At 38.2% G+C, this 15,171-nt stretch overlaps 2 protein-coding genes across 4 annotated transcripts in view; one reads left to right on the forward strand and one right to left on the reverse strand.

Moving 5' to 3' along the window:
• Window positions 1-12,280, forward strand: part of LOC124169386 — a 39,217-nt gene extending 26,937 nt beyond the window's left edge. For 2 of the 3 annotated variants that reach the window (XM_046547978.1, XM_046547976.1), the window contains 3 exons: window positions 2,382-2,574; window positions 8,041-8,235; window positions 11,541-12,280. In XM_046547978.1, coding sequence (XP_046403934.1) covers window positions 2,382-2,574; window positions 8,041-8,235; window positions 11,541-11,905 — 753 coding nt within the window. In that variant the 3' untranslated portion in view covers window positions 11,906-12,280. The remainder of the gene's footprint in view (window positions 1-2,381; window positions 2,575-8,040; window positions 8,236-11,540) is intronic. The other variant, XM_046547977.1, reaches the window with a different exon arrangement.
• A 1,082-nt stretch (window positions 12,281-13,362) lies between these two features.
• On the reverse strand, window positions 13,363-14,470 carry LOC124169012. The gene is made up of 3 exons (XM_046547474.1): window positions 14,214-14,470; window positions 13,944-14,112; window positions 13,363-13,653 (listed from the first exon to the last, which is right to left on the reverse strand). The coding sequence occupies exons 1-3, from the start codon at window positions 14,337-14,339 to the stop codon at window positions 13,565-13,567; spliced, it is 384 nt and encodes a 127-aa protein (XP_046403430.1). The 5' UTR covers window positions 14,340-14,470; the 3' UTR covers window positions 13,363-13,564.
• Between the last annotated feature and the right edge of the window lie 701 nt (window positions 14,471-15,171).

The raw sequence follows: 15,171 nt of genomic DNA on the forward strand, positions 1-15,171 counted from the left end.
ATTGACAAAATCTTATGTAAATCTTTTGGAAATCGTAATTTTCGGTGATTTTCGGAATATTTTAATTTTTTTCTGAGTAACCAAGGACGACGAAAGAAAATTGTTACCTAGATTTCATAGAGGACGTTATAAGCATATACAATAATCATTTTCGTTATCCTACACCTTAAATTAAGTCGAAGGGAGCGGAAGTTATGAAATGTTATTCGAAAAAAGAATTTTTGGACGCCATTATGACTGCAATTTTCTTAAAAATAAATTAACAATATTACGTACTTACGTACACACGTTCATTAGCTTTCAGGAAATGCATTAACGATCCGAATGGCATGTATGGTTCGCGCGCAGGAAAATAAAAACCGAAAGACGGTCCCCGGAAAAAGCGCGATTTCGGCCATTTTGTCGTCCTAGCGACGACACGTGGCGGAAACTTCCGGTTTTCGGATTTTTCCTCCGGATCATTTCGGGTTTCCCGCACGCGTGCCAAATTTCAGCTCTCCAGCACGTCTGGAAGTGGTCGGGAATTTGTATCCATGAGTGAGTCAGTTACCCCAAGGGCTGTATATAATAGAGATTACAAATAGGCCACGTTAAACTCTCTAGGTTAATATTTCATTAGTTAAAAAAAACACAAAACCATGAGACAGATGTCGTGCTCTCTCACTCATTTTGAAGTCTAAATACAGTGAAACCTCGCTTTTACTCTCCACCAATTCCCAAATTTTCGTCAATTCCTTATGTTTCACATTTCTCCTCAGTGTTATATCTTCCTGTATTCATGTTTACGAAATTTTATACTTCTGAATTGATACCTTTTTACAGTGCAACCTCGATATAACGACACCCCACGGTGCACTAATAAACACTCGCTATAGCGAATTGTCGCTTTACCGGAGGTGGAGCAAATAATAGCCAATATACCTGTTGCGAACAGATATACAGGAACAGGAGTTGTGCGGCGACAGATAAACATCTATCTGATAAACGTAAGCATGAATCCAGGCGAAAGGCGATGTTTTTTTGCATCACTAAATTTCCTTACTCAAATAACGACTAACTTTTAAAACAATTTATAAGCGCCGCACTGAATAAAAATCATGCGAAGCATTGTTTCGTCAATCATTATATTTATCGAACGACAGTTTACCACATAAATTTGAGACTGAGCACTCCATTAACTTCATTTTTAACAGATCGCTAGCAATTACAGAGGTTAAGGAGTCTTGATGAAAGTCTTCCGGCGGTGAAACCCTCGCTATGGCGAGAGCCAACACCGAAAGGGTCTCGTAAAAACGAATTTTTTAACACGCTTATTATAGGGTCAATTGACAGAGCATCGGCTATCTCTCGTAATAGCGGAGGTGTCGCTATAGCCCGTACTCGCTTTAACGAGGTTCCACTGTATTTGACTGAATGACTGACTGATCGATACAAAATGCTTACCAGTCAGTGAGTCATTCAGTCACCTATTGGGCTTTTACCTTATTTTTACCCTAGTCAGAAAAATCCCGTTCCTCCAAACATACATCTCTATGTATGCACATCTTGCTATATTTGTGACTCACACCATCATTCTACATGAGATCTTAGATTATCCTCTGACAACGTAACTGGCCACTGATATTCGTACACTGAACCCCCTTACAATGAAGGTTACATTTTCCTGGTCCCATCAAATTCATTGTATGGAGGTTATACTTATAGCTATGTACCAAATTCAGTTATAATATGTCTAGGGTGCCATAGATCATTTGTATTGAGTCAAAGAAGAATATTATTGGCAGGAAGTATTTCATGCACCGTAACTCATTTTAAAGTCAACATATTCTTGTATAAGGATCAGTTTCCGGTTCCAACTATTCTGTGCCAATATTTATTAGATGCCAACAAGTGGTGCCCATTCCTTTAAGTATGAAGCCCCAATTGGTGGCCTATGCCCTGAATGTGTTCAATGGTAATGTTTAAATAATTAATGTTTATTGGCCCCATAAAGTTGGTTAACTAACATAGGGGAAGTCAAATAAAAGTATCAATACAGAAGTTAACATGTTAAGTGTGAAATATGTTTTGCTATACAATTACAGTATTACAAAAAAATCACTAGTTTGTAAAGAAGAAAAACATAGCACAGCAAATAAGCTTTTTTTTATTACAAAAGCTGTAATAATAATTTTGTTAAGTATAATAGTGGAGGAAAATGTTTCCATTACTATAGGATATGATAATAGGATAAAGATATATATATTTAGGTTATTAATATTTATTAAATCAGATACTAATTTTCTGCAACCTTGAAAGAGGTTTGCCAATTGTGTGTTTTCCTTTTTTTGACGTAATGTGATGCACATTTTATGATATTGATTTTTAACTTTCTATTCCAGATGATGCATCCCTATGTTATTGATACGTCTGTCATTTTCAACTTAACTGGAATCCGATCCAGAAGGACGAAACTGGCAACACTTTCTCGCCTATTTCTTTCTGAAGCCATACAGTGTGGTGGTTCAGAAGGTCATGATTCAGTGGAAGATGCTCAAGCTGCCATGAAATTAGTTTTACTCAAGCTTTCAAACAGTGAGTATGAGATTAAGTTTTAGGGTCTATTATGGAAATCAGCAATACGCACTGTCATCAATGGTGGCACAAAAATTATGGTCAGTTATGACTGGCAAATACATTTAACCAGACAGCATACTGTAGAGCAAGTAGAAGATCTGGCCAGTGGCAGATTGAAAATTTAGTTGATTAATTACTTAGGTGTCTCATTATAAATAATCTGTAAGGGCTGACTTGGTTATTACTGAAATTCATGAAATGTGGGCCTTCATTATACATGTATTTTGGGTGTGGTTAATTTCTGAATTTTCTCATAATTTTGATATCAACTACTTAAAATTTGTGATAAGAAGGTACTAAAAAAAATAAGGTCAATTTTTTAACATTTAGAGGCAGCTCAAGAGCACCGAATGCTATAACAAATAATTATCTTAAATAGACCAAGCAACATAATTTCTAAGGCTACAATGAAAAGTTACATTCCGTACTTTGGTCCAAAATTCCCTCCATTTTTACCTCAAAGGAACTGTTTTTAGGGAAATATTTAACTTCAACATGGCCACTTGCTCCCGCTAAAATTTTGTATCAGGTGCTTGGAAGCTACGCTCATAGTCAGCTGATTGGTCCTGCACCCCATTGCCTCATGTCCCCCTTTCAAACTACAATGGAACCTCGTTAAAGTACAGGCTATTGTGAGGCCCCCACCATTACAAGAGATAGCCGAGGCAGAGTTTCCATTGCCGGATAACCTTCACCAAGAGTCCTTAATCTCTGTAATTTCTTGCGATCTGTTAGAAATGAAGTTGACATGGAGTGCTCAGTCTCAAATTCGTGTAGTTAACTGTTATTATAAATAAGTAGTTCGTTTTGGTGAAAATATATCTTCTTTTGTTCCTCGGGTGGCAGAAAGCCGTCGACAGCATACCTGCATGTCTGTGAGTTGCGTGAATAGAAAGCATTTGATGGCAGACACCATGGACAAAACACACCAAACACATCCAAGCAAGAAAATAAAAATAATAGAGATTAAAATGAAAGTCGAATAATTAATTTATCTTTGTATTTGCTCTTCACAATTAAAAAAAAAAAGTGCCCAAGGAATGCAGACCATGAAGAGTTAGAAGGAGCTTTGTTCAGGTGGTTTTGCCCACTTCAATCGGCGGGAACTTCTGAGAAAGGGACTGTGCCTAAGCCTAAAGCAGAGTATTTCAGGGATAGAATGCGAATCAAGAACTTCAAGAGTTTGGAAGGTTGATTATACTAATTCAAAGCACCAAAGCGTTATCTCCCGTCATAATTGCTGGTAATGCCTGCGTTGCAAATCCTAAGAAGTATTCCCCGCGTGATATAACATAGATGAAATGGGACTCTTTTACAACCTACTCCGCGACAAAACCCTTGCAGGTCAAGGTATTTCTTGCAATGATGCTTTTAGAGGTAGGTAGTGCACCTTAGTGATGGTGCAGGATGTACGATACATTAATGATACTCAGCGTGAATTGTCTCTTGCGCTCTCTTCCATCACCCGGGCCGGAAGAACTCACAGAACAACTGATTCTCATTTGGCGCCATGTCATATGCATTTGGTGCCACCACAGATGGCATGTGTGAAGAGCTGATGCTGCCCTTTTAGTTTATTTAATTTAAAAAATTCTGCATTCCTTTTTCCATGCATCTTTCTGTTTCTCAGTCATCATTGAGAATGTTACATCAATAAATTCAAACTCTTAAGTTTTTTGGCCTTAGGGTCCATCAGATGCTTATGCCTTTCTGTTTCTTTGCCGCAAATATTACCCATGTGAGTTATATTCATCGTAGTTTCTTGCATCTTGCTTTTGTTTTACTTAACACGTTCCCTGCCACGCGCCGCCATAGGGCGTCTCACATAACTTCAAATCCGAGTTAGTGAGACGCCATATGGCGTCTCGCATTGCTGCTGGACGCAACTAGTGAGACGCCAATGGGCGTCAAAGTAGTGTTTTCGTTGAATCATCAAGCGATGTATAGAACTTGAAATTTAAGCTACATTTCCTAATGCACTGACGAGGCAATGTTATCTTCTGTGAAGGGAGGGTATTGGTAACACATTTCAGCTCGAATTTCATTTTTTTTTCGCCTTCGGTTTCCTGTGTTTTTTTCGGGAGTGGCATATTTCAATGGCTATATCATTCTATGTTTCAAGTGGAAGCTTGAGGTATTATATCTCCACACAATGTTTCAAATTACATTTGCAGGGCTTTTTTTTTGTTTTTTTCCTTCCCTCAGTTGTCGTTCATACCTAACCGAGTGAGGAGCGCATCAGTATACCAAAATTATTCTCTGTGTCTGTGCCTTCGATACGGAAGTGATAGCCAGTTTAGTGAATATATCATGTGTACTCCGTCACGCATTAATAGGGGAAAGAAACGTTTTAACGAAGAAGAAATCGAGCATATATTTCATTCTGACAATGCGGCTTCCACCAAAGACCTTGAAGGATTTTCTGAAGGAGACACCGCTAATTCAGGGTGTCTGAGGAGTCGTATGAATCCTCAGAGTCAGGTAATCTTTCTTCTTCTAATACAGGTATGATTCCTTATTCCATTTTTTTATTCACCTTCTAATAAACTCCTGCTCAGTGTCGCCAACTCCACAGGGCCTGAGGGGGCCCGAGCCCACCCAAAAATTCGTTACAGATGTGAGGAAAAAATGTGTCATGCTTGTCAATTTTCCCCGGAGTGTCCAGATATCGAGATTCGAGTGATCAGGGTTCTAATGTCGATCACATGACTCTTCTAAAATGCTTATAAAACTTAAAATTCACTACTTACTTATAAAATTTACAGAGACAAGGTCCCCGGTTTGGGCCCCCCAATATTTTTTGTAAGTCGTCACCCCTGCTCCTGCTGTAATGTTTAGATGCTTCTAGTGAGGTGATTCATCCCACGCTTATGGAAAGAAATCTTGGGAGATAAGTCTCATTTTGTGGGAATCATTAGGAAAAATAGGAAAGGGCTGTTAAGAGAAATAACGACTGCTAAATTAAAGAAAGGCATTTCAGTGCTATGAAAAACTTGTGGAGCAACGGTAAAGAAATGGAAATATCAGCGAGACGTATTCATGATCTCCACCACCATCAGATAGGAGATAATCCCAACGGGGAAAGAAATCGAAAAGGGGAAGTGGTTACTAAGCCAAAGATGGTGATTGAGTACAATAAAATAATGGGAGGAATTGACATTGCCCTTTCGTTGTATCACTGCACTCATCGAAAAAAAGTGAGGTGGTACCACAAGGTGGCCGATGATGCTCTTTTTGGGACTTGCACTGTTAATGCTTTTATACTGTGGAATGAAACACGGAATCTAGGTGCCCACATGATCTCTCTCCAGCAGTTAAGACGTTAAATTATAGAAGAATGACTGCATATTCTTCAGGATTCCGTTAATAGGGTCTAAAAAAATCGACGCACTACCTGGTAAATGCAAATAACACTGAAGGAAGTCTTCGAAGTCTGGTAATTTAGAGGATAAAATTATCATTAAATAAAATCGAGAATTAGTATTTTTCACACTATTTTTGGCGCTGTTTCTTCATTTTAGAAAAGCACGTGTTGGCTGTCGCGGATGTGACAAAGAATTTTTGCAGACGATGAGACGCAAAGTTGCCCTCAGTAAAGGCAAACGTCTTTCTACAAAATTTATGATCAGTCCAGATCAGCCGTACCTAAGCCTCCCAAATTTAAATCATTGCACTAATCATCTCCGGATACGATAGCAAATATTATTAAAAGCATAATCAACAATTAAAATTTCTTTTAACATTATTTTCAATCATAGCTTTTGAGTGTACACTAAAAAGTTGGAATGCAGATCCAATTGCCTGAGCCGCCAAATGGCGTCTCATCAAATTTTAGGCATTGTCAAAAGTGGGGAGACGCCCTATGGCGTCGCACGTGACTAAAGTAACAAGCGATAGCGCATCACGTAATAAGTGTAAATATACCGAGAAATATTAGTAAATCCCGGAGATAGGCTCAATATTATTATTGTCGTTTGGTAATAGGTTCGAAAATATTCGCCTGGCACACGCGGAATGACAGCAGAATTCGGGCCCGGCAGCGAACGTGTTAAGTGACATCAGCATAATATCTGTGTTATATTTTTTCGCAAAATAATATCATGTTAATATCTTTTCAAATATTACCAATTTTAATACAAATGGTTTTAATTCAGTGCCGTGGTAAACTCAGTGTATTATTTCAAATATGTCACAAGCGTAACACTCAAAAAGGAACTTTTTTTTTTAACAACGGCAATTTTAATCTCATCCTTTTGCATGCTGAGCAAACTTTTTTCTGTAGATAATGAAGACATCACATTATATGATAGAAAAAGTCTTCCAAGGCAGGATCGTTATACAACCTTCCACCGTTTTCGTCTGCAGAAAGAAATGCAATACATTATTTCACTTAACTACCGCTTAACGTACAGGAACAATAAACATACACCAATGGAAGCATTTGAGGCATTAAGTAACCACGATAATCAGTTATTTTTTGAATTCTCTGTGGAAAATACCAAAATAATAGAATGATCACGTAAATGCACTTATTAAGTACATAGAAAAATGGGATCGTCGGTTGTTCATTGGCATAATGATTGACAAAGCAATGCTTTGCATGATTTCTATTCAGTACGGCACTTATAAATTGTTTGAATAGTTATTTGTTGTTTAAGTAAGGGAGTTTAGTGATGCAAAAAAACATTGCCTTTCGTCTGGATTTATGCTTACGTTTATCGGATAGAAATTTCTCTGTCGCCGCACCACTCCTGTTCCTGTATAACTGTTTGCAGTAGGTATATTGGCTATTATTTGCTCCACCTGCTGTAAAGCGACAATTCGCTATAGCGAGTGTTTATTTGAGCACCATGGGGTATCGTTTTATCGAGGTTGCACTGTACCTGGCAAGGGCCAGGAGAGCAATCCTCAATGGCAACAGTGGGAGAATGTTAATTATTTGTTAATCACTGCACACTCCAACAGCTCTAATTTACTCATTTCCATGTTGAAGTCATAATGTTTTATATATGTGCCATCAAGGTTAATGCTCTAATTTTGTATTTTTCATTGGGAAATTACTACGAAGCATGCTTTACTCGAAGAAAAAAATTCTTCTGTAAATAAAATAGGTTTAAAAAAACCAAGGTTTTGCCAAAAACAGTATAAAATGCTTTAAAAGGTTAAAATTAAGCTTTTCATCAATAGAAGAATAAAGCATAGGTGCTGATTAGGTTTATATATTAATATTGTGTACCAATCCTTTCACACCTATCAGACTCTTCTTCCTTTATGATAAGTCTTATCAGTAATTATGTTTTATTCTCAGAGTGTTGAAAAGCTTATTTTTTACTTTATAGTGTATTTTATACTGTTTATGGAAAATGCAAGTTTTTTAAATCTCTCTTTATTTTTTATTCAGTTGTGTTTTCTTATATATCATAGGTGTACATTTTGGAGATGCAGTCCTAAGTGATGCCTTGGCGCGAGAGGTCAGTAAAAAGTCTAAGAAGAACTCCACTGACTCGGAGATGAGCTTGAGGAAGATGAAAATGATGGAAGACTTGCAGATCGGGAAAGACGGTGAGAAAGCGTATGCTACGTCAATCTTCAATCATGTTACTAGGGGAAGGCGTGCGGGTGAGTGGATAGGGTTAGAGATGGGTATATCGCCATGAATATAAACCACGGAAGAAGTTCGCCATGAAAAAATATTTATCTTAACCAGGATCTCCCATTTGCTGGTCACGATAAGCCAAATATTTTTTCATGGGGAACTTCATCCTAGGTGAATGTAACTTTGCACCCGTGTGCGGGAATGCATACAAAGTCACTTGTTTCATACAGTGCTTCATTATGACTATGATTTTACTCTGTGATTCTGCAATTTATTATGGGTGAAGCTGAATCATAAAAAACTGCATTATAGCTCATTCATCTCATAACTCTCTCCTTAAATATTCAATTAAAAAAAATGATTGAAAATCAATTTATGAGGTGTGTAATGTTAATTGCTCATAATCCTGATTGTAACAACTCTCCTTGATGACGGGAGAAAACAATGATTGTCACATAATGGTGGGCAACACTTCTCTTTGAAGACATGTGAAAACAAGGGGGAGTCAGGTAACGTTGAACAGTGGCGTTTGGTCATGCATGTTATCGCTCCCGATTTTTATTTGCAAGTACTTCTCCAGGACAATTGTGTTTGCAACTTGCATTAATTTGATTAGTGAAGTAATCGTACGTTTCATCGCTTTCAGTTTTTCCTTCGTGAGTACTTATCCAGGACCATTATGTTTATGATTTATGTAGGGATGAGTTGATTCCACTTTTTTTCGATTCCAATTCCGATTCCTTCAAATCGATTCCCGATTCTCGATTCCGTTTCCATCGATTCTTATTCTTTCTAACTGGTGGGATATTCATTTATCTGTAGCATTAAAGTCCTTAAAATTCAAGAATTGAATGGAAAATAACGATAGCCGCGGTGGCTGCATTGTCGTTTGGCTGCGGTGGCTAAACAATAATGTAGCGTTCATTGCGTCCATACATACCAGAGCAGCCTGGCGGGTGCGCGGTGGCGGCCGAACGTAACCTGTCGAGTCAGCCCGGAGGCCGCGGCTTATGCCAAGCAAGTATCAACTTTCTCAAGGGTTGCATTGATGAAACTGGACTATACAAACGCGAATACGCCTAAATTTTCATTACTGACGCAGACGCGTGTTAGTCTATGAAAAAAAGTTATTACAAAAAACCCGCTCTATTCGCGTATTTATAAGAAACTTTTTTTCTCAGGAAAGCTTGCTCTCTGCACGTTTTTACTATCATCAGACTTCAAATATCATTCGAAAATAAAAAATATAGATTTCAATCTATTATACGTTAAACTTGGTGGTCGAGATAGATTCTCCGATGGTGATTCATAATCGCAATAATTTGACTTGCCGTGACCAGCTGTTAATAAAAGAACGAAAAACGCATGCATTGCTTCCCGATCTCGTGGATTCCAATTTTTTTTCTCTGAGAGTTGCTCATGAACACGCGCCATTTCAGGGTTCATCGGTTTGTCGCTCTTGCCGACATTTTCATGTTTCCGAGGCCGCTTAGGTATGTTCGTCGCAGCACCCGCGTGCCGGGCGTATCCTCCGCGCCGGCAAGGCTTACACCGCGGCCGTTTAGTTGTGTCGTGGCCTTTGTCCCAAGCTTATAGTCTATGCTCAAAACATTAATCTTCCTTGAATTAATGGAATCGGAATCGACTTTAGGCTATCGATTCTCGATTCCGATTCCGTGCCCGAGAATCGGTGGAATCGAGAATCGACATTTGGAATCGACTCATCCCTAGATTTATGTGTTGATTTGATTTGTGAATTAAACTGTGAACGTTAATCATTGATATGCAAATTATTCTGTGACCAGTTAGCCATCAGCAATTCTCAATATTCTTGATCAGTTTCACTTTTTTGTATCCAGTCTTGCTTCGAGTTATTCACCAAGACTTGAAAGCATGCTAGAGCAGTGTGAGACTGTGGTACTAGTCTCTTGGTACTCAAGTATTTTGTTGAATACGATGTAAGCATGCAGGAGCTGATTGGCATGTGTGACAATTGATCGTAAGGGAGTCCGCTGGCTACCAGACTCTTTTGAGCCTACAAAAAAATTTCATTGCATTGTGCTTAGTGGAAATTTTGGCCAAAATGAATTTCCCCTGCTTTCTTGGTAAGAGATAATCACCATTTTGTCATTTTATCAAAATGAAGTTAATTTGTAGCACTTTTCCGGTCTGACATGAAATTTGGGTGCTGCATCTTGGCTGTATCCATCTTTACCTCAAAATCTTTTGCTATGCATGCTTTACTAGAAATCATTTGTCTGTTTTCCCTGGTATACTAAAGTTGGATCCCACTGGATCATTCATTGTAGGATAATGTGTCCATATTATGGGTGTGTACCTTGTATCATTGGAATCATATATTTGATGCCAAAATTGCTTCACCAATTGGGCAATGTTTGAGGGTGAGGTTAGCTTTCTGAGATGAGGTTTGACTATATTATAGAGTCAAGTAAGCCAAGGAGTGGATTTCAGTTTTTAGTGTTTCAGTGCGTCCTATCATTTGTGTGGTATTCATCCAAGGGATATCCAGGAAAGCCCGAGAACACAATCTACAGTGGAACCTCGATAAAACGACACCCCACGGTGCACCAATAAACGCTCGCTATAGCGAATTGTCGCTTTACCGGAGGTGGTGCAAATAATAGCCAATACACCTCATATTACTCCTTTATTTTTATTTTCTCGCTTGGACGTGTTTGGTGTTTTTTTGGCCACGGTGTGTTCCACCAAATGCTTTCTATTCATGCAACTCATGGACGTACGGGTATGCTGACGACTGCTTTCTGCCGCCCGAGGAACAAAAGAAGATCAAGCATTCGCGAATGCTACTGCCACAATATTTTCACCAAAATTAACTACTTCTTTATCGAACGACAGTTTACCACATAAATTTGAGACTAAGCACTCCATTAACTTCATTTCTAAGAGATCGCTAGCGATTACAGAGATTAAGGAGTCTTGGTGTAAGTTTTTCCGGCGGTGAAACCCTCGCTATGGCGAGAGCCAACACCAAAAGGGCCTCGTAAAAACGAAATTTTAAACATGCTTATTATAGGATCAATTGACGGTGCATCGGCTATCTCTCGTAATAGCGGGGGTCTCGCTATAGCCCGTACTCGCTTTAACGAGGTTCCAGTGTATATTTGTGGTCTGTGTGTGTTTGTAGCTTTTGCTAGAGTATGGAACTTATTGGAAAGAATTCTATCAAGTTTTGACTTTAGTTTCATTTGAAATTAGAGGTTTATAAAATTACTATTTCATGCAGTAAAAAAGCTTTGTGTTGCTGATTATTCTCTTACGAAAGTATTTATAATTTTTCTCATTCCAGCTGCTGTAATTGGTGTCAATGATGCTGTGGAAGAGTATAAAACCTATATTAGCAAAAAGAAGGTCAATGGAAACTGCATGGATTCTAATCAAAATGAAGTAAAACCACCTAAAATCATGCGCTTTGAAAATTCATCTGAAGTAATTACCGAAGCCTGTGAAGTGATGCTGGAATATCATCTGTGTATAGTTCATATTTCAAAGGATTCTGTTGGGGAAAGATTAAAGACTCTGAAGAAGTGGTGCAAGAAAATAGTGAAGCATTCTGCTCCTAATTCTTTGTGTGTTGTAGTTGTTGGTGGCACAGAAAACTCTAATGGGGCCTGCTTTATAAATCTTAAAGGACCATGTGAAGAAGTTACGTAAGACACTATGTACCTATAAACTAGTGGTACAGGTATGTGAAACTCAAGTCTCAGGTTCGGTCTCCTTGTAAGTGTTTTTTAATATTATTTCTATATTAAAGTGATGAAGCACAAGGGCATATCAGATGACTGGTTTGGCCGTGTGAAAAGAAGCAATAAATTTAAATTATATTTGAAGATAAGGTTATAAATTTCTAGGTTTAATGCAACCTCCTTATGTTACCTGAGATCAAGGCATGAAGTGGCTTTTGTTGTTATTCCAATCAAATATGAGTTAATGGTAAGAACAGTAGAAGTGCAGGGCAGCGGAATTGTACTGCATTTTTCTTATGGAATAAATGCTGTGCAGGAAGATATGCCTGCAGTTTTCTTTGGCCTTGTGTGTATCATTTGAAGTTTAAAATACGATCAACCTCATGAAATGAAGTCATATTTTACGGAAGGTTGGGGCTAATTGATTTCTGCAAATATAAATTGTTGAAGTTTTACACGTTTTGCCTTTGATTTTTAGGGTGGGTGGCATTATTTACTGTTTGCTCACAATTTATAAAAACCTTATGATCTCATTGCCATGTGAAAAACTTTCAAACAAATGTGAAATTACAAAAATTTTCATTCGCAAAAATCCAAATGAAAGGGAACTCATTAGAGAAAAAGTAGTAGGTACTTGTAAACGGAGCATAGAAAAGATCTAGATGTATTTAAAAGAAAACAGAAATAGCAGCTTTAGCAATCCATCAGGAGGCAATGCCATGACGGAAGAGTGAGATTATGTGATTCATGAACCACTGATGTTAAGGCCGTTTTACATGGGGCACAGAATTGCGCAGGTTAGAGCTGCATTAATTTCTAAAATGGCGCGGAATTTCACGGATGCATGAACAAAATTAGAACAGGGGCTATTTTGCCATCTGACGTCCACGCATTCTCGCATGTGTTCTAGCAATTCACCGCTTTACACGATGCAATTTTGATTGCGCCTTCGCACGTACATCAGATTTCACAATTCCGTGTACCATGTAAAACGGCCTTTAGGATAGTTGGTGATAGCGAAAGAGGGCCGAGGTCAAAAAGCCACTTTGTTGTTGTACGTAATTACATTATGGGGCAAGAAAGAAAAGAAGGATGGGAGGAGTTCAACAACGTCAGGAAATTTGCTGTTTAGCAAGCTCTCAATAGACTCACCTCCAAATTAACTAATTCTTCTCTCTAGTGAGGGGGTTCAGAATTGGGGTGGGTTGCCTGGAAACTGGTGTTCCACAGACAAATTGATTGGATGAAGTTTGTAAAGGGATGAAGCCAGAGACGAAAGAAATATCTTTTTGGAAAATTGTGTAGGGGCATGAGAAAAGAGGTGTTGAGCAGGTAGGGCTGAGCCAGTTATGAAATATAATGCATAATTTTCAGTCTGTTCAGGTTGTGCCACAATTGTGGGAAATGCATATCTTTTACGGATAATTTATGTTGAATGGTAGATTTTTATTCATTTACGCAACATCGCATTATCACAAAAATAAATTACAAAAACTCAATAATGCCTCAAAAAGAAAAGATCCAATTGTCTCTCACAATCACAGGTAGCACCAAAACAATATTTCCTTGGTAATCTGGAGTTCGCAACTGCCAAGCCGATTCATACCAAAGGCCCTTTGAAATAGTTTCACAACGACAGAAACTCCTTTCCATCCTCATCTTCATCATCGTCCTCATCTTCATATTCTTCGACATGGTACCTACCGCCAAGCATATCTGAAAAAAAAACAAAATTATTTTAAACCATATATATATCAGTTATTAATGTGAGTTTTTAATCTTTATCTTGTGTGTTCTGTGATACTGCCCATCCTAGGGTTTTTTACGTTATATATATACTACTACATTCATGCACACGGCGCCTTAAGCGCAAACCTACATATAAATTCAAAGGTAAGGAAAGAAAGGGATAGGAACATGGAATAGAAAAAGGACGAGGACAAGGGTGCTGTGGTAGATGGAAAAAGCCAGAAATCAGAGGGTAAATATATATATATCCATCATACCATCAAGGCGGCAGTCTAACTTAAGCTCGGTCTTATTTAATTCTTCTTCAGTAAGAACCTGCGGTTCTAAGTCAGGTTGCGGTTCCGGTTCGGATGATTCGAAGTCACTTTCTCTATCTTCTGCATGAGCCATCATCCTCGCGTAACTGTCCAGTTGATACCCTTCTACCTGCAATTGCAAATGACAAAGGAAAAAGTAAACGACGTCTCACCTCGCCCAGCAAAATAAATGTCTGCACACCTCAAAGAATGAAGAATGCGTTATTATACCTCAACTGCCGTGAGCTGTTTCTCAGCAATAGCTAATATCTCTTTCAGAGCTGCTTCTTGCAATTGAAGACGAGATTTCTTCAATGTCAACCGCATGATTTCACTCTTTTTTGACGATGTTTCCATTTCACCAAGAAGGATCACGTAAACATCAACAAATACATCAGTAATAACCCACTAAATCACTCTTCAAATTTGACGGAACGGAAAAGGTGAGCGCAAGTCAACACTATGCGCCAGGCGGCAGTCATTTGTATTGGCGACTAAACTGATATAGATACTATCCGTAGTATCATTTACGCTGAAAATTTAACCTCACCCATACTCACGTGATTTGTGGATCCGACGATACCGCAACGAATCTCCGACAGTTTGATAATAATGTCTCAGTTCGAAGTAAAAAAACGCAGTTTCCGGCAAAAAAATCTCTAATAATACATGAGAATTTCTTTCTGTCGTCATTATCATGTAAAAACAAAATATGCCGCATTCATCAATCACTTTGGTTCATTTTGCAGATTCGTCGTATGGGAAATTTAGTCTAAAATATTTCGATTTCACCTCGATTTAAATAGTGGGTATCATGTATACACTGTAATTAAATTTTGAGTCAAGTAAGCTTGTCGTTTATATTTCTTATCGTACAAAGTACGGCAGTCGTCGGAGTACCGCAGAAGAAGTCTTTCGGTGGATTTCCGCTCATTTGCTAGCAAATCATTGAGAATGCGTTCGCTTTGCGGAAATTATTAGGTGTTCAATAAACCATATTCATAGTCGTAAATTACACATATTAATCATGGAACTAATGTAAAATATGCTGGAGAAGTTAATAAAATGAGAATATATCCTTCGCCTTGAGTTTTGTTTCCACAGGACCGCCTAAGAACAGGAGTCAATCCGAAAACCATGATTTTTCTGCCAAATCATGGTTTTCATGAAGGTTCTAATGCTAACATAT

Source organism: Ischnura elegans, chromosome 12 (genome assembly GCF_921293095.1).
Source record: "Ischnura elegans chromosome 12, ioIscEleg1.1, whole genome shotgun sequence".
In the NCBI taxonomy this organism is placed as follows: domain Eukaryota; kingdom Metazoa; phylum Arthropoda; class Insecta; order Odonata; family Coenagrionidae; genus Ischnura; species Ischnura elegans.

Coding starts and splice junctions, on each gene's coding strand:
- LOC124169012 (XM_046547474.1), bottom strand. CDS start 14,339: ATGGAAACATCGTCAAAAAAGAGTGAAATCATGCGGTTGACATTGAAG. Junction 14,113..14,213: donor AACAGCTCACGGCAGTTGAG/GTATAATAACGC, acceptor TTGCAATTGCAG/GTAGAAGGGTATCAACTGGA. Junction 13,654..13,943: donor GTTAGACTGCCGCCTTGATG/GTATGATGGATA, acceptor TTTTTTTTTCAG/ATATGCTTGGCGGTAGGTAC.